General features: G+C 38.2%; 4 protein-coding genes across 5 annotated transcripts; all 4 read left to right on the top strand.

Annotated features, from left to right (window-relative positions):
- Window positions 1–1,474: 1,474 nt before the first annotated feature.
- On the top strand, window positions 1,475–6,328 carry LOC109007038 (protein RETICULATA-RELATED 1, chloroplastic-like). Its single transcript, XM_018986530.2, has 8 exons — window positions 1,475–2,001; window positions 3,177–3,341; window positions 3,470–3,562; window positions 3,637–3,752; window positions 4,293–4,391; window positions 4,481–4,786; window positions 4,922–5,086; window positions 5,720–6,328. Exons 1-8 carry the CDS (start codon window positions 1,669–1,671, stop codon window positions 6,000–6,002), a joined length of 1,560 nt encoding a protein of 519 aa, XP_018842075.1. The 5' UTR covers window positions 1,475–1,668; the 3' UTR covers window positions 6,003–6,328.
- Window positions 6,329–6,884: 556 nt separating this feature from the next.
- Window positions 6,885–7,932, top strand: LOC109007042 (elongation of fatty acids protein 3-like). Its single transcript, XM_018986540.2, has one exon. It carries the CDS (start codon window positions 7,001–7,003, stop codon window positions 7,820–7,822), a length of 822 nt encoding a protein of 273 aa, XP_018842085.2. The 5' UTR covers window positions 6,885–7,000; the 3' UTR covers window positions 7,823–7,932.
- A 2,418-nt stretch (window positions 7,933–10,350) lies between these two features.
- Window positions 10,351–11,792, top strand: LOC109006988 (pathogenesis-related thaumatin-like protein 3.5). Its single transcript, XM_018986453.2, has 3 exons — window positions 10,351–10,433; window positions 10,700–11,363; window positions 11,497–11,792. The coding sequence occupies exons 1-3, from the start codon at window positions 10,388–10,390 to the stop codon at window positions 11,636–11,638; spliced, it is 852 nt and encodes a 283-aa protein (XP_018841998.1). The 5' UTR covers window positions 10,351–10,387; the 3' UTR covers window positions 11,639–11,792.
- A 1,630-nt stretch (window positions 11,793–13,422) lies between these two features.
- On the top strand, window positions 13,423–16,136 carry LOC109007043 (probable plastid-lipid-associated protein 4, chloroplastic). 2 transcript variants are annotated; one of them, XM_018986541.2, is made up of 6 exons: window positions 13,424–13,796; window positions 14,012–14,125; window positions 14,857–14,952; window positions 15,370–15,444; window positions 15,557–15,624; window positions 15,720–16,134. In XM_018986541.2, exons 1-6 carry the CDS (start codon window positions 13,485–13,487, stop codon window positions 15,790–15,792), a joined length of 738 nt encoding a protein of 245 aa, XP_018842086.1. In that variant the 5' UTR covers window positions 13,424–13,484; the 3' UTR covers window positions 15,793–16,134. The 2 variants fall into 2 exon arrangements, with proteins under 2 accessions (XP_018842087.1, XP_018842086.1); XM_018986542.2 differs by lacking the exon at window positions 15,370–15,444 and having other exon boundaries at window positions 13,423–13,796; window positions 15,720–16,136.
- The last annotated feature ends 2,674 nt before the right edge of the window (window positions 16,137–18,810 follow it).

The raw sequence follows: 18,810 nt of genomic DNA, 5'->3' as shown, positions 1-18,810 counted from the left end.
GATTCGAAATCTATCTCAACTCATCTCATCATTACAATTTTTCTAAATTTATACACAAAATATAATAAACAATTCAATTTTTTAAAATTTCAAAATAATAATAATATTAAAAATAATATTATAATAATATTTTATTAAACTAATCTAAAACCATCTCAACCTTTTCAAATTCTAAAACAAAAATAATATTAAAAAAATATATTCTAACAATATTTTATTCAACTTTCAATTTTAATCTCAATTGTAAAAATAAACGAGGTCTCAGCTGTTTGGATAGTGAGTTATTATTTTCAATAGGAAAATGATAAGGTTACTACCTCCTACTATCCATTTACTACTCTTTTTGTATTTAATTTTTTTAATGATTAAGAATGTTAACAAAATACTTAAAAGAAAATGACAAAAAAATAAATATATAAGTAATAAATAGCTAATAAAAAGATAGTAACTCTATCACTACCCATTTCAATATGAAATAATATTCAGAGCAGTCCCTGTTTTGTGTAATCCGGATCACACCCTACGTGTCACTAAGTAAAATGACCAAAAACACCCCCACAACAAAACCCACTTCCATCATTCACATATTTCATTTCTCTCTCTCTACCCCGTCTTGCTCAAGCCCCCCGTCCCCGTCCCCGCACCTCGCCCATCCTCTCCCCCCACCCCCACTACCTGCTCACGGCATCCTCACCTCCACCCGGCGTCGGTATCCTCTCCCCCACCCCCACCCGGCGTTTGGAACCGTGTGTGGCGGCGTACGGCTCTGTAAGGGGCAGAACCTCTATGGGGAAAACCCATTTCGAGAAAGAGGCGGTGAGAGCTGCCATGCTCGATGGGGCTAGGGGGAGGTCAAGGGGCTCGGTGGTGCTCGACGGTGGGGCTAGAGGCTGACGACAACGGCGGTAGCAGAGGCAAACCGTGTAGGAGAATCCATTTCGGGTTTTGCGTGGGGGCACTACGCGTGGGGCTTCCGTGGAGGTTTGAAGGTGGTTGGACGTTGCCGGCGTAAGGAGAAGTCGATGGTGGTGGGCAGTGACACTGCATGTGGTGCATGGCGGGACTGGGTGAGACAGTGAGCCGAGAGAGGGAATGGAGTGGGGGAGAGGGAATTGGGTGGGTAGGGTAAAACGGGATTTTGATTTTTATTTTTAAAAATAATAATAAAAAAAACTCTGCCCGGCCGCCAAACTTACCTGCCAAGAAAGTTGATGTAGCCGACAATTTGGTGCTTTGAATAAGAGACCAGCGGATCGTAATTGTTATTTTTTTGTTTGACGATAGTTAGTTATATGACCTTCCGGTAAGTATTATTTTGGTGCATAGAATGTTGACCTGGGCCGGCCCGGCCCCGTCCAGCCCATAAGAGCAGCAAACCAAGCCGGCCCCGAGTATCGAGTCCACTCATCGAAACCCCGAGTCAACTCACCCGTTGAAGCCTCCAGTTTCGGATTGGGTTCCCCTCGTCCTTGTCACCTAGTCGGTTCAATCAATCAAAAACCCCCCCAACATCCCTCACCCTCTTCTCTCTTCCGTCTCTCTCTCTCTCGCGCCCCTCCCTAGAGAGAGAACGACCGGCGGTACCTCTTATGAGAAACTTTTACCTCTAATTTTCTCGGTATCCAAATAGGGAACTTCGATCCCAAACAAATACAGAAAAAAAAAAAAATGTCTCACGCGGTGTTTCAAACGGCCCAAATTATGCCCATAAAGACCTTATCATCAAAGCCCAAGGTGAGTCCCCTCTTGCCGGCTGCACATCCGGTGGCCGGTAAGATGGCCCGGAGGGGACTGGTGATAAAGGCCTCTGCTTCGTCTTCTTCGCCCGTCGTGGAAGGGGATTCCGTCATTTTTTTGGAGCGCTGCTTTATGGCGCCACCGGCGGCCTCGGCGGCGATAATTAGTCCGGTTATGAAGGGAGAGTACGGCTCGTTGGGAGCGGTCACGTTGGAGAAGGGCAAGCTCGATATGTCTCAGAAGCAGTCCAAGTCTAGCCCCGAGGTGTGCTTTTTTCTTTTTATTTTATTTTATTTGGAAATCTTTTTTATGCGTTAGTTGGTTGAGAAAAACATCTTCGAGTTCTTTTATTTTCCGGATGGTTGCTGTGAAACTGGGGGAAAATAGAAGTGTATAATTTGAGAACCTTAGCTGGGACCTTACGGTATGCAATTTTTGGGGGTTGGGGCTCTTAGCGTTCAGGAACCAAAATTATTGAAGAGAAATAAAAATTACTTTGAATTTTATATTTAGGGCCCATGGAAGGCGTTTGATTATTCACTATTTGGTTTTATTTAGTTAAGCTCTTAATTATAAAGAAAGCAAATGCATGTTTGACTGCTCTTAGTTTTCTTAGGAACCGAATGAAAGGTTAAGGGCTGATTTTGGCTCTCCAGCACCTAACTGGAAGACAAAATGGGAGCTCTCACTGACAGGAAATGCGTGACTGACTGAGACCTTGTGAAGAAATTATATATGATATTCCTTTTGCGACCCTAGCATCATAGCCCGTTGTATCTGTGTCATATGCTCCTTGTTGACGCTTTAGGACCTTAGGCTTATTGGATCACCAAACTACCTTCATAGGTGTTTAGGAACCACCTGGTTTCCTGAAAAAAATTGTCATGATTTAGAACGTCATCAAGGCTGGGTCCTTTGGATCCCGATCCACCCCAGGGAGTAAACCCTAGATACAGGGCCCCACCCCCCAGAACATAATAATTTAGTTTCTTCTAGTTCTTATCCCATAAAAATATGAATCATGGAACTGAATAATTTAGTTCTCCAACTCGTGTTGGTTCTCAACTACTATTACCATACTATCAGGAACTATTTTTCTTGTGCAGGACAACATAATATGAGTTCGTATTTGACTGTTCTCAGAATAAAAGTGTCCTTAAAAGATGAAATGGGATTTCTTTTTGTGTATGAAACTGGTCAAATTGGTAGGTTTGCATCATCGAATTTATATATCTCTTATATCATGCACATACTTTAGGGGAACTGACATTTTTATAGATTCGACCATTTTCTTTTTAGTTTGGGGTAGGTCTGATACTCTGGTTCAAGGTTCATCCACTGAACCTATTAGCTGAAAGTTCCTACTTTGCCTTGGTTTGATAATTTTTTTAAACAATTGTTCAGTTTTTGGTCAATGACTGATACCTTTGAAATTGCAGACTGCAATTGGGGGAGGCGGTGGAGATATTGGGAAGAAAATAAATCATGGTGGTGGTGATGGTGGTGATGACGACGGTGATGACGACGATTACTTTGATGACTTTGATGATGGTGATGAAGGAGACGAGGGAGGCCTATTTAGGAGACGGAAATTTCTTGAGGAGGTTAAAAATTCTGATACATTTTCAAAAACACTAAATCATGTTCCTAGGGTAGATAAGATTCTTTGTCTGCTAATGCTGTTAATATCGATGTTTTTCTGATGCAGTTATAATTTTGTGCCTTTTACCAGCTGTTTGATCGTAAATTTGTAGATGCCGTATTAAACGAGTGGCAGAAAACAATGATGGATTTGCCTGCTGGATTCCGCCAAGCTTATGAAATGGTATAGTATTTTTCTAAGTCTCTGATTTTTGCCAAGAATTTGTCTCTGGATACCTATTGAAATTTTGCCTCCAGGGTTTGGTTAGCTCTGCTCAAATGGTGAAATTCCTAGCAATCAATGCCAGGCCAACTACGACTAGGTTTATATCCCGAGCACTTCCTGAAGGAATGTCAAGGGCATTTATTGGCAGGTGATTTTGTTCAACTTTGATTTCATATAATGGGCTGTCTACTAACCAACATTCCAACTTAGTCTTTTGCTTCATTTAAAACTTAATCCCATTCAATCTCTCTTTTATGATTGTGTTAACTATTTGTATATGAAACATTTTGGTGAATGTTTTACATTTTTTTGCTTTCGATTCAATTTTAGTGAGAAAGATCCATAATTATTATTTTTGAATAAATCTTTTTATCAGCCACTATTCACTATCCTACACCCCACACCCTATATGGCAAACCGGGTTCACTAACAAGTGAACCGGTTCTTGCCCCAACCCCTCCATCTCGGTCCCGCTTGAAGGAAGCATGATGAGAGAGAGCTTGAGGAGAGAGAGAGAGAGAGAGAGAGAGAGAGAGAGAGAGAGAGAGAGGTTGAAGGTGATGGGGGTGAATAGTAGTTGATGTATAGCAAAACTCTATTTTTTTTTTTATAGGAAAAGAGATAAATAAAATTTTTTTTTTTTTAGATCCCTAATTCTTATCTAAACTAAAATTATTATGTTGCACAGGATGCTTGCAGATCCTGCCTTCTTATATAAGCTTCTTTTGGAGCAGGCTGCTACAATCAGTTGCTCAGTTTGGTGGGAGTTGAAGAATCGTAAGGACAGGTCTGTGCTCCCTTTTGTGAAAAAGGAAGCAAAACTTTATCTGGTATGCTTTTCGTCACCGCTCAGTTTCTCCTTTACTGTGGTTGTAGGATAAAGCAAGAATGGGATCTGGCACTTCTTAATGTGCTCACAATATCAGCCTGCAATGCCATTGTTGTTTGGTCACTTGCTCCTTGTCGTTCATATGGGAACACATTCCACTTTGATTTGCAAAATACATTACAGAAGCTGCCAAATAATATTTTTGAAAGAAGTTACGCATTTCGTGAATTTGATATGCAAAAGAGAATCCATTCATTCTTCTACAAGGCTGCAGAGTTGTGTATGGTTGGGTTAAGTGCTGGAGCGGTACAAGGTGCATTGTCAAACTTTTTGGCTAGTAAAAAGGAGGGAAGGTAAGCATATCTTGGGAACATGTGTTCCATTTACCTATTATTTTCATCATGATAGAAGGATGTAAAGATCTCTGCTGGTGATTGGGTGAACTAGTCCAAGTAATTAACTTCGGATGATGATTGACTGTTTGGCAGGTTATCTGTGACAATTCCATCCATGAGTACAAACGCACTTGGTTATGGTGCTTTCCTCGGTCTTTATGCAAATCTCAGATATCAGATGTTATGTGGATTTGATAGAGCAATAAGCAGCCATTTTGATGTCATTGGAGTGGCTCTGTTTTTTAGCACGGCTTTGAGGTCCGTTACTTTTACTAGGAAACAGTTGTTCATATATCAAACTTAAAATCGTGTTGGCACACATTTTTGCACTTTCCCATGCTGAAAGAAGGGTTTGTTTTCCTTTACCTAACCTTTCCTAATTTGTTAGGTTGATATGATATTCTTAGGGCTTTGGCGACACTGTCAATATAGTCAATGTTCACTTGTGATAATCCAACCGTAGTTGCCTCTCTTTATTGTTGTTTTTTAACTGTTGCTATTAGTTTAATCATGTCTATGGCGGGTTGCTTTTATTTTCATTTTCGTCTTTTTTTAATACTGACAAAAAAAAAAAAAAATCACTTTCTTCTTTTTTTAATGATTAAACAAGCAAAATTTTCTTCTTAATTTTTTTTTCCTTTATAAAATAGATATGATATTGTTTTTTTGTCTGTCAATCTGATAATATACTACTCAATCATGTAGTCTTGTTGACATATTTTCTTGATTTGTTGTGAGAGTTTCATCTAGTGACATGAGGGACCCATTGACGTACGTTGTAGATGTCACCTAATCTCCGACTATGGATGTCGAAAGTATTGTTTGTTTTGTGTTGGATCTTTACATCAGAACTTGTGAAATTGTTTAACTCTTGCTAGTGATTGTATGCAGGATTTTGAATATCCAATTGGGAGAGAGATCAAGGCTGGCCTGGCTAGGGGTAGAGGCAGATCCGCTGGTTGATTCAGATACTCTCTTGAAGGTTTACAACAGACCTTCAGAGGATGCTGATAGGCCATCTTCAAAATGGTTTATATCAAAGAATGCCATTGTTTCTGGACTCGGGCTCCTTGGCATCAAACAGGAGAAGGGTGATTCTGTTGCCAAAGGTGAACCATCAGCTCCGAAGGCTCGGAGAAAGAGGATTGTCCGGAAGAAAGTGACTACAAGTTGAGCATGGTTTTCTTATGATGTAATCGTTATCACTGTCCAATTTTGCTATTTGATAAAGACGTGGCTAGCTTGCTCATCAGACTTGAGAAAGTAAGAGCTGATGGTAATGATTCATGACTGCTTCTGCCGTGGACAACCTGGAAGGAACAGACTTAAATGACCATGACGAGAATGATTTTTTTGTTTTTGTGGGCGTTGGGTGGGGGCGAATTTCTTGATTTTTGCTTTGACTCTTGTACTTGAACTAAGTAAACACGTTGTGTAAGACTGCTATTTGCAGAATTTTTCTAATAGGTTTGAAGATTTTGTTCCCAGATTACATATTTTGATCAGTGATTTGATCATTTCTTTTGGCATCTAACCCCCGAACTGCTCAGTGACTTTCAATTGATGCTGTTACTCGCCTTGGTGATGAATGTCAATCCATTCTCTCTGCACACAATCCAACTGCCAAAAATTGTAATGAATTTGTGTGAGTCGCCCTAGATTGAGTCGGCATTCCAACAAGCCTCGTCATGCATGTGTATATGCCCAGAATGTCTTGCTCACTGTTCACCACTTGGGTTGAATTTGGAACCATAATATATAGCAAAAATATGATACGAATAAGTGGGGTGCCTAGGTGTTAAGAGGAACTCACTTCACCATTCACATTTTCAAACCTGGAAGAGGCCGAACACTTGCTTGGTGTTGGTAACCTGACGCTTACAAACATGGTGGGATTAGCAGCAAAACTGCTGTACTTATACAGTGGAAGTGGTTTGAAAATGTGATTTGTATTAATATGTCTAGTGATTAGTACTTTCGCATTCATTATTTTTTTCTTCTTTTTGGGCAAGACTCGAGAAGAGTATACTCGCATACTTTAATACCCCTTCGACTTCTGGCCAGTGATTGTGATATAAAATCATATCCAATACGAGAATATCTTATAACCGGTCATATCCAGAAAAGAAGAGACCACCTCCTCTCTTCCCCCCGACCCACCATTGCCTGAAAATGAACCCCATTGTCTCAGCCCTCCAATACTGGCTAGTGAACCACCCAACCATCCTCCACTTCTCATGGACTCCGGGTCTAACCCCTGCCTCCACCCCTCTCTTCCTCTTCCTCACCCTCCTCTCCTACCTCTCCCTCACCTTCCTTTTCTCCCGCCGCCTTATCCCACTCCCCTCCTCCCTTGGTCCCAGCCTCCTCAAACCCATCTCCGCCCTCCACAATCTCGCCCTCCTCCTCCTCTCCCTCGTCATGGCCGTCGGTTGCACCCTCTCCATCATCACCCACACGCCTCACCTCCACTGGATCATTTGTTTCCCTCCACACACCCCTCCCTCCGGGCCCCTCTTTTTCTGGGCCTACGTCTTCTACCTCTCCAAGATTCTCGAATTCGTCGACACCCTCTTGATCATTCTCAGTAACTCCCTCCAACGGCTCACCTTCCTCCACGTCTACCACCACTCCACAGTCCTGATCATGTGCTACATTTGGCTGCACACCTCCCAGTCCCTGTTCCCCGTAGCGCTCGTGACAAACGCTTCGGTGCACGTGGTCATGTACGCCTACTACCTATTGTGCGCCATCGGGGTGCGGCCCAGGTGGAAACGCCTGGTCACGGATTTCCAGATCGTGCAATTTGTGTTCAGCTTTGCGGTTTCAGGTCGGATGCTCCACGAGCACTTCACCGGATCCGGATGCTCCGGGATCTGGGGTTGGTGCTTCAACGCCGTTTTCAATGCCTCTCTTCTGGCTCTCTTTCTGGACTTCCATGTTAAGAGCTATGCGAAGAAGAAACAGATGGGTCAAAAGGACAAACGGTCGTGATTGTTTGTTTGACGGTCACGATTGATTGGAATCCTTATCTTTGATTGAGAAACAAATGTCGTTTTGGAAATGGGTTCAATTCTCAAAATCAGTTGGTAGTTTATCATTTCTCTTAATCAAATTTTAAAAAAATATTATTTTATTCGCTAGTAGTTTAAAGAGTAGTAAATTAGTTGATAGTTTATCATTTATTGTGTGGTAGTACTTATCGTTGGTACTGTGGATTGAGATATTCTTTCTCTAGGCTATTGTAGCCTTGTACGTAGCTCAATCCAAGCAAACACAGTGATGTGTTTCTCCAACGGCGGCGCCCGCGCTAATGCCTACCTACGTAAACTCAAATTAATTTTTTTTTATCAATTTATTAAAAAATAATTTTATTGAAAATTTTTTACCCCACATATCATCTATACGCTATTATTTAATTTAAAATATAAGTGATATAATTTAATTTAAAATATAAATTTTAAACTTTGAAAATATTAAAATTTTTTAACAAAGCCAAACTCCAATATGTTCTAAAAGTAATAAAGGAACATGGCTCTTAAATAAATAAATAAAAGTAGCCATAAACAATATGCTCATTCCTAAATAAAAGTTTGAAATATTTGATCTTTTTAGTTAGATAAGATGAGATAAAAGTTGAATAAAATATTATTAAAATATAATTTTTTATTTTAATTTTTGTTTTAATATTTGAAAAAATTGAATTATTTATTATATTTTATGTAAAAATTTAAAAAAATTATAATGATAAGATGAGATAAGCATTCAAACCAAATCGTGCCCTCTAGAAAACAAATTACTTATTTATCCGGTTGTCAATAGGTTATTGGATTGGTTAGCTTCGGCCCACGCTATCATTTGGATTACTTGAATAAATAGTGGACCTATAAGCCCAACACACTTTTATTGAAAAAAAAATGAGATCCATTATTAAAAATATATATATTTTTTTATGTGAGACTTATATTTACCAATTTTTTTTCGTTTCTCTATTTAAATTTGGTGCAGGTCGATTAAATTTGAGGATGACAAATCGTGTTAACGGATCATATTCATATCGTGTTAAGTCGTGTATATTATACGATATAAGTCAACTCAGACATGACCCGTTAAGCTTAACATGTTAGATTTTCAAACCTTAACACGACTCTTTTTGACCTATCATGAATTAATTAAAAATATATCGATACGACACGACCCATGTCAACCCGTTTATATAAATGGATTGAATTGAACTAAATAATCCATTTGGCGTGATTAACAAAATTTCATATAAAAGTTAAAATCACAATATTTTCAAAAAATACAAAACTAACTACATAAATCCAAAATTATAGTTCAAACAATAAAAAGACCAAAATTACAATTATGAGGAAGTGTGTGAGGCAGTCGTGACTCCTGAGAACTGGCTCAATTGAGAATTGAGACTGGGTGAGAGTCTGAAAGAGAGTTAGGAAATACGAAATAGGGTTAGAATATTTTTATTTTTAGGTAAAAAATAATATAATTTTAATTTTGAATAAAAAATTTAATGGGTCTAAATGGGTCACTAACTACTAAAAAATAGTATCTTAACGGGTTAACCCGTTTTAATCAGAACCCGTTAACATCAAATTCAAACCTGTTAATTTTGCATCATGTTCGTTTTGAATTAATAGGTGATGTCAGATATTCCTATCCCTAAATTAGAATCTCTAATCTAAAATATTTGGTTTTGGGCTCGGTTCACTTGGTGTTGGCCCACTACAAATCATGAAAAGGAAAATAGAAAAAATAAATGAGTATTCTTTAAATTTCCGTTGGATAATCAGAGTTCTTGTCCTCATACGGAAAAATAACCAAATTTATAAAATGAAAAAAAAAATTAAGCAAGATTCTTTGGTTTGATTAACATAAATTAGCATGATTAAGAGCCATTATATATAATAAATAAAGCTTTTAATAGAATGCCAATATTTGGTAATTTGAGCACTTGACCTTCAAGAGTACGTCATATTACTTGTGTGTGTGTGTAACTTTTCTTAAATTCATTAATTTTTTAAAAAATTCATTGGTTACAAAACTAAAAGGTATATTATCGACTAATCAAATATATTATTTTCCATTTAAGAACTTCAACTTATATATATATATATATATATAAAATTGGGATGATGTGGTTGAATCGGTTCAAAGTTTCTTACTATATATATATATGCTGTGTGCTGATGCTTATGCTTGCGGTGAGTAAAGCATAGACACTAGGACTTTGTCATCCATTCGGACAACAGGTGAGACCTAAAACATAAACACTAATTCAGCAAAGAGATGATGAAAATGAAAAAAGATTCAGCATAATGTTAAGCTGAGAGGCAAGGTATCATTTGATTTTCTGCTTTGTAAGCAAGGAACCTTTTTAGGCTGCCATTACTTATTGATAATTCACTCACTCCCACACGTATTCTTCCTTTTTCGATCTCTTGCATCTTTATAGGTTCCTCTTCACATAATACCCACAGATAACATTTCTCCTCTGGTGTCACTACTATCACTAAAGCAAAGAGAGAGTTAGAGCGATCGATGGCTTCTCATCTCAACCTTTTCATCTTCACTATCATTGTATCAGGTGCCATTCCCTCTTCATCATTTTGTTCATAGTCTTCGTTTTGTTTCTATGTTTATAATCTATCTTCTCTGTCAGTACTAGCTAGCTAGCTAGTTAATTCCTACTGTATATAGCTAGCATGCATGTAATCTTTTTGCACCATTGTAAGCATGCATTCATTCTCTGTCACGGCAAAAAGTAGCTGTGCAAATTTTGCCAACCATGAGCTTACTAACATGATTTCGTTTTTAAAAGCTTACAAAGGTTGTATTCATTTTGTTGGGCAGTGATTAAATTGTCCGAAAGCACAAGATCGTTCACCATAGTAAATTACTGCAAGGATACAATATGGCCTGGAATTACACATGGTGAGAACTTCAGCGGCGGAGGTTTTGCACTAAAACCCGGACAGTCTGCTGTCTATACCGCTTCGGCTGGGTGGGGTGGCCGGATATGGGCTCGGACTGGCTGCAATTTCGACAAAAACGGTAATGGAAAATGCCAAACGGGTAGCTGCGGCACCATCCTTAATTGCACCGAGCCGAGCAGACCACCCACCTCCATCGCCGATTTCACCCTTGGACAAATCGATTTCTATGATGTAAGCCTTGTAGATGGCTTTAATGTGCCTATAGTTGTCAAAGCTGTTAATGGTACAGGCAACTGCAGTACTGCTGGCTGTGATGGAGATTTGAGGCAAAACTGCCCGTCGGAGCTCACCCTAAAGGCCGACGGAAAGGTTGTGGCTTGCCGGAGTGCATGTGATGTGTTCAACACTGATGAGTATTGTTGCAGAGGAATGTATGGAAATCCATCCACATGTCTACCTTCGAATTATTCCAAGAGTTTCAAACAAGTATGCCCAACAGCATACAGCTTCGCATATGATGACCCTACCAGCGTTATAACTTGCTCTGGAGCAGACTACATAATTGCATTCTGCGCATCAAGGTAAGTAAGATCACGATATTTAGATCAACAAATGAGAATTTCCAGTAACTTATACATGAAGGTATCATGTTTCTCATATTTGCATACCTACCCGCGGTATAATTTTTACAAACTTCTTTGTTGATGATTCTAGGAACCAAACCATATGCTCTTATCATGATAAGCAGCTTGCCTGTAATCAATCAAAGGGCATCAGATCAGTAATCTCTCATGGATGGTGGGTCCCAATGCTTGCATTAACCTTCATGTTTGAATCATGGTGGGTCATGATTTAGCAATTTCTGTACAAAGTTAATCACTCCAACCCCCTCAGTCATATTTGTACTTTATCTTATTTGGTTCCATACGGTTTTGGCTGCTTTTTTCCCCCTCTTTTTTCATTAAGCTGATTAAATCTCAAGCTATAAGAGGATATGCCTGCCATTTATATATTTTTTCACCCGGTTTGGGGTGCATATTTTTCAGTTTGTGTAATATTAATCTATACGCCAAATGGATAGGAAAATGGGCAAAGACAACATTTGGATGCAAAGATTTATGGAAGTAATAGGGTTAGAAAGGAAGGTAAAAACAAAAGCAGCTTGCCAAGCTAACTTTGTCAGGTTCAAATCTTAAATAGCTCCTTGAATAACGTACCTCTTCCACATAGCATTAAAGAGAAATCTTGCATAGAATGCATGGTAATTTCTCCAGTATGACATTAGAGATTAGAAATTACTAGTGCTCTAGATCATGCTGTCATGTCAAATGAAATGAGAGCAACAACTTCCAGCAAGGAAGATATAGAGCACTCTGAATTTCTGAATTCAACCAAAATAGGAGTCAACGGATGAACATTCATGCAGAAAAAAAAGAAGAAAGGAAAAAAATGGAAAGGACTCACCTGGGGTAACTCCAAATCAGCAGGCTTCAGTTGTAAATTTGGGGTTCAGGCAATACCGGAACAAATTAATAATCTGTTTCCAGCTTCTTAAATGCAATCCTTTGCATTCTGATTCAAGCAGCAAATTAGTGAAATCATTAAAAAAAATTATCCTTCTTACCCCCTTGTGTTTCTTCCTGGGAGCTTCTTTTATGTTTTAGGAGCAAACAAGTGACATCAATCAACAAAACTAAACAGTCGAAATAATACAGTAAAAAGGAACAAAAATAACATCATGTATACCAATTCTGTTGTAATATATGGCTCATATCGAGTGGAACACGTATATAGATCGAGAGTAGGCTGATGTCGAGAGTGAAACAGAGTGGAGTGAGGGGAGTGTAATACCTCTTGTACGGCTAGGGTTTACTATAAATACAACATTATGTAACTGTACTTTGACAGTTAGTGAAAATTCAGCCCCTACTCCAGTAGATGTAGGCACATTACCGAATCACGTTAAATCTATGTGTTTTCTTGCTTTATCTTTTCCATACTATTCATCATAATTGCCGCATGTAGCACAACAAATACCTATAAAAAAAAAAAAAAATTAAAATTGAAAAGGTATTACATTTTCTATTCTATAGAGCTGGGGATTGTTTCAGCCGGGTTAGTGGGGCTTTTGTTTATTGGTTACCTCTGCTATTTGAAATTTGAAAGAACTAAACTTGGAGCACATTACCGAGTCCTGATGAGCAAGAGAAAGAACTCGGAATGAGAAGAAGGTGGACGGGCAAAGAGAGAGAATCCCCAAAAAAAAAAAAGGAAAACGTGCATGTGTTGGAAAGAGGGACCTTTCTCTGGGAGGCCGGGACCATGCGAAGAGACATAAGAGTGGTGGCGAGTTAGGCTCTGTTGCTGGTTTTATTATGTCAAATTTAAGCATGGGCGCTCTGTATGGTTGCACGTTGCTGATTTCAGGGGCGGATATTGAGAATAAAATATATACATATCATGCCATCGGAGCCATATTAAAACGAATTAAAAAAAAAATTCTAATTACCTTAGGTTAATCTTTTTTTATGATTAATGTGACAAAAATATATTAACACTTGTCACGTTAATAATATTACCTTCTCAAATGCTAAATCTTTTCTATGAAATATTGGACCGCTTTCTCAACTACCATGTAGAAAGCTGACCATTTTAGATAAATACAAGCCACTCTTGCTTTATGCTCAGGAAAGACCATATCCATGGCCTTATCTTCTCATGCAGCTTTAGTCCTCACCACCGCTCAATCCTCGAAACCTTCCATTCCTAAGTCCCTCTGCTTTCCGCCTCCTCGAACTGCCTTTCGTTTTCCAATCCCAGCCATTAATCCCAGCACCCACAACCTTTCAAGCACCTCGCACCCTGAGAAATGGAGAGCCAAAATTTCTTTCTTTCCTGCTTTCCTGAAAAAAGGCAAAGATGCCAAGACTCTCAAGGAGGAGCTGCTTGAAGCCATTGCGCCCCTGGATCGCGGAGCAGATGCCACTTTCGAAGACCAGCAAACAGTTGATCAGGTTGGACCGACTTCTTTTTCTACTCTTACCTTTGGTTTGATCTCTGGGTTCTTGTTTTCTCTGTCAAAAGTTAATGATTTAATGAACGAAATTTACATGTGATGCTTAAGGATTTTAGTGCGAAATTGGTATTATATATTTAGTTCTTGATATCTTAACGCACTTATGCAAACTAAATTTGTCTGATACTTAATTGGAAACTTATTTTCAAATAGATTGCTCAAAAACTTGAAGCACTTAACCCAGTAAAGGAACCCATCAAATCTAATTTACTCGATGGCAAATGGGAGCTTATCTACACTACTTCAGGATCAATTTTGCAGACCCAGGTTAATTTATTCTCCATCTTCATTGCTATACATTGTCTTCTCTAAGGCTTCAGCAATCTTTTATAACCTCTACACTGTATTCTTATAGAGTTTTTATTTTTATTTTTATTTACTCTTTGACTTTACTGTGCATTTCTCATTGTTACGAAATCACCACTTGTTCCAAAAGGTTACGATGATGGAAAAATATAGATTTTTATTATTTATTTTATATTTTAATATGCCTCTTCACGTGTGGGTCAGACTTTTTCTCAATGGGTGACCCAATACGTGAAATATTTAATTAAATAAGATATAGTGTGGAGTCAGGGTTCGAATTCAGGATCTCTGCTATGATACCATGTGAAATTACCACTTGTTCCAAAAACTCAAGCTAATGGAAAGAGGTAGATTTTTATTATTTATTTTATATCTTAACAGTTTTATCAACATTTCCGTACTTGTAATGCCATGCATGATTGTAATGGTTATTTCAAGCGGAAGGGATCAATTGTTGTCATCTGGATATATATGGTTCTGCATTCCTTACATTTTGGAGGGCCTATTTAATATTCTGAATTGCTAGAAAAAGCACTTTGCATACTCTTTTTTCTTGGCGAGTCATGCTCTGTATCTTTCATGGTAAAATGAACAAAGAAATAACTTATTGCGACTAGACATGTTTGCTTTTTTTTACATTTTCATGGAATAAATTGCATTCACTTTGGAAATTAACATGGTAATCATCACAGAGACCCAAATTTTTAAGATCGAGTGCAAACTACCAGGCGATCAATTTGGATGTACTTAGGGCCCAGAATATGGAATCTTGGCCATTCTTCAACCAGGTATACTCAATTTATTATGTCATTGTACCTAAAAATATGCAATGGGAAGCAGACTGGAAATAGATTAATACGTAATGATTAGAATTGACTGACAAGAAATGCTACTTATCATCCCCACATCACACACTAATATGTGATTTGTCATTTTTGTCATTCTATTTAAACACGCATATTTACACATCAATATTGGTCTGTGGTGTAGGGAATGATAAGTAGAATTGTTCTTGACTGATATATTGAGTTGCAGTGCGCAGTCCTCTACATTTCTTTGTTAGTGAGGTAGTTTAGCAAGACGGACATTTTAGTAATTTAACATACTTGGGCTGGTTATGAAGATCACTTTGGATTCAGAGACTGATGCACATAGACTTGCTCACCTGCCATATTTGTTATGAATATGATTTGTATTATTGGTAGGTGACGGCAGATTTAACACCTCTGAATGCAAAGAAAGTGGCTGTAAAGTTTGATTATTTTAAAATCGGAGGTTTAGTAAGTAATCTCCTTGCCAGTATTTTCTTTCTTTCTTTCTTTCTTTTTTAAAGGCCAGATGAGTTATATAGGAAGAGCAAGGTGCTTAATTACTGATTTTGATGCACAACAGATACCTGTTAAGGCACCTGATAGAGCTCGTGGTGAATTGGAAATCACATACTTGGATGAAGAATTGCGGTACTGATCGAGCCAATAATATTATATAAATTTGAAGAGTATCCGACTCTAGACTTCAAGAAGATTCCTTCTTTAATCTTGTTTTTCTTTGACAGGGTATCAAGAGGTGACAAAGGAAACTTGTTCATCCTGAAAATGGTGGATCCATCATACCGAGTTCCTGTTTGATTAGTGTGTAGTTTCTTGGTCACGAAAGAGTGGACCGAATTTTGAAACTGCTGCTGATCTGCTTAAAACACAGTTTTGGTCATATTATTAGCTAGTTTCCTTGTTGTATACTATTATATATAAAGGCTACAGAGAAATGCTCAAGGGCTTGCTGAAATTCCCTGGCAGGCTTAGGTTTGGCATACGACGTTACTGCATGCATGTACACAATTTATGGACACGTACAACTCATTTCATATTTGTTTAGGCCCCCAAAAGATCCCAAAATGGAAACTTACATAGATCTTATTGCATTTCACTTGCTGACAGTATTGAATGAAAGAAAATGAGATGAATTTGTTATATAGAGGCGGTACAGGATGTACAATTGATAAAGCGTAGAAATGTGTCTTTAGTTGATCTGCATCTGGTTCCAGCTAATGCTCGTTGGTGGACCTCAAAGGCTGCCTCTCGCTCCATCACTCTCTGCTGTCATTCTACTCTGCAGAATGAGCAGATATTGTAAGAATATGAACAATTGCAATTGAGCAAAGGAAAAATCAGAGGGCAAATCAATGGAGGAAAAATTATGCTTCCATTCCAGTTAAGCTGGTTTTTAGAAGTCGGTGCTCTCGAGCATATATACAGAGAATCCTTAAACAAACTAACAAATCAAACCTATCATATTGATCTAGCTAATAAACATATACAAAAATGAATAAAAGAATAACTAATGTATACAACAACTAAAAATGTAAATGGCTGAATATATAAAACCACTTGTAGCTTTAGTCTTGGCTTGTATCCGTTGACACCCCCCGGCAACATGGAGAATAGAAATTTACTATTCTCATCTTGGATAAGTGTGCTTGAAGAAGATAAGATGGTAGAGTTTTGGTGAACTTATCGGCCAGCTATGCTTGAGAGGAAACATGAGCTGTAGTGAGATTTCCTTCTTGAATTTTGTCACGTATCAAGTGGCAATCAAACTCAATATGCTTTGTTCTCTCATGGAACACCAGATTGGTAGCAATGTGAAGGGCTGCCTTGTTATCATAATAGAGAATGGCTGCCTGTGGATGAAAAATACCGAGGTCATGGAGAAGATATCGAAGCCAAGTGAGTTCGGAACATGTGGCAGCCATGGAGCAATACTCGGCTTCAACTGATGATCTTGAGACAACTATTTGCTTCTTAGGAGACGTTTAGATTCGAAGATGAGTTGAGATGGATTGTGAATAATAGTGATATGAGTTGTGAATAGTAGTGAGATTTGTGAGTTAAAGTTGCTGAATAGTAATGAATAGTAGTGAGATGAGTTGAGATAAACTGAGATGATCTTCGAATCCAAACGTCTCCTTAGTCTATCAAGAAATAAGAGATTGGCCCAAGAAAACACAATATCCTGTTGTAGATTGACGAGAATCAGGGCAAGAGGCCCAATCTGAGTCACAATAAGTTGTAAGTTGAAGTTGAGATGAGGATGGGAGCAAAAGAACTTGAGCAGGTGCAATTTTAATAGATCTCAAAATTTGGTAGTTGCTGCCAGGTGTGAGAAAGAAGGTTGATCCATAAATTGACTTAATAATTGAACAGCAAAGCAAATGTATGGGCGGGTTATTGTGAGGTACAATAACCTTCCAATTAACCTTCGAAATATACTAGGATCAGGAAGTGGGGTGCCTTTAGATTTACATATTTTGAAGTGTTGATCCATAGGAAGTCTAATAAGGGGTTTGCATCCAAGCATACCCGAATCTGCCAAAATGTTTAAGGCGTATTTTCTTTGACAAATATGTATACCTTTGGAAGATCTAGCAATTTTAAAGCCCAAAAAATAACGGAGACAACTAAGGTCTTTAATTTTGAATTTGCTATTCAAAAAAGTTCTTAGAGAAGCGATGGAATCATTGGAATTGCTAACAACCAAGAAATCATCAACATAAATCAGCAAAGTAATAAAACTGTCCCCTTCGTGCTTGGTAAATAAACTGTAGTCAAACTTTGACTGGATGAAGTCGAAATCAATGAGGGATGAAGTAAGTTTAGAGTTCTATTGTCTTGAGGCTTGCTTGAGGCCATAAAGGCTTTTAAGCAATTTGCAAACCTGATTTGGTTTACCCTTAGTGTATCCTCGGGGTTTCTTCATGTAAATGTCTTCATATAAATTACCATTAAGAAATGCATTATTTACATCAAATTGATGTAAATACCATCATTTGATGGTAGCAACACTAAGAAGACATCTAACAGTTACAAGCTTTGCAACGGGTGAGAAAGTTTCAGTATAATTTATGCCTTCTTATTGGGTGTAGCTTTTAGCTACAAGTCTAGCTTTAAGTCTTTCTATAGTATCATCAAACTTGAATTTAATGCGATATACATACTTACAACCGATTGCTTCTTTCCCTTTAGGCAAATCAGTGATGGTCCAAGTATGGATGTTTTCCAAAACTTCAATTTCAGCATCCATAGCTTTGCTCCATTCAGGATCTTTAATTGCTTGTTTATATGAAATTGGCTCGTTTTGAATTGAAATGGATGACGAAAAGGCTTGAAAAGAGGGGTTAAAATGCTTGTAAGATAAGCAATCAAAGAGAGAAAACAAACTTACCATTTAATAGAGGATCTACTTTGGAATCTGATTGTTGAGGTGAGGCATGCCTGACTTGGTTGCAGGCAAGCCTAACTTGTTTGCAGTGGAAGTCCTTTAGATATTGAGGAGTAGTTATGTGTCTGGTTGACCTGTGAAGTGCAAGGGTAGTAGGTAGAGGAATGATGGGGTTGGTTGGTTGAGAAGTGGGAAAAAGGGAGGAGGGAGTAGGGCAATCAGTAGGGATAATGGGAGGGGGAGGGTGTGAAGGAGAAGAAGATATGAGAGTAGTAGGGTTGGAAGTTGGGAAATTGGAGAAATGTGCTAAGGGAGGAGAGAAAATGGGCATAGGTGGGATTGTTGAAGGAGGGAAGAGACGTGTTTGAAAATGATAAACAAATTCATGAAAAGTAACATCCCTTGAAATGAAGATGGTGCAAATTTTG

The sequence above is a fragment of the Juglans regia genome, chromosome 13, assembly GCF_001411555.2.
Source record: "Juglans regia cultivar Chandler chromosome 13, Walnut 2.0, whole genome shotgun sequence".
Taxonomy (NCBI): Eukaryota; Viridiplantae; Streptophyta; class Magnoliopsida; order Fagales; family Juglandaceae; genus Juglans; species Juglans regia.
This window is presented reverse-complemented; position numbering and strand designations above follow the sequence as displayed.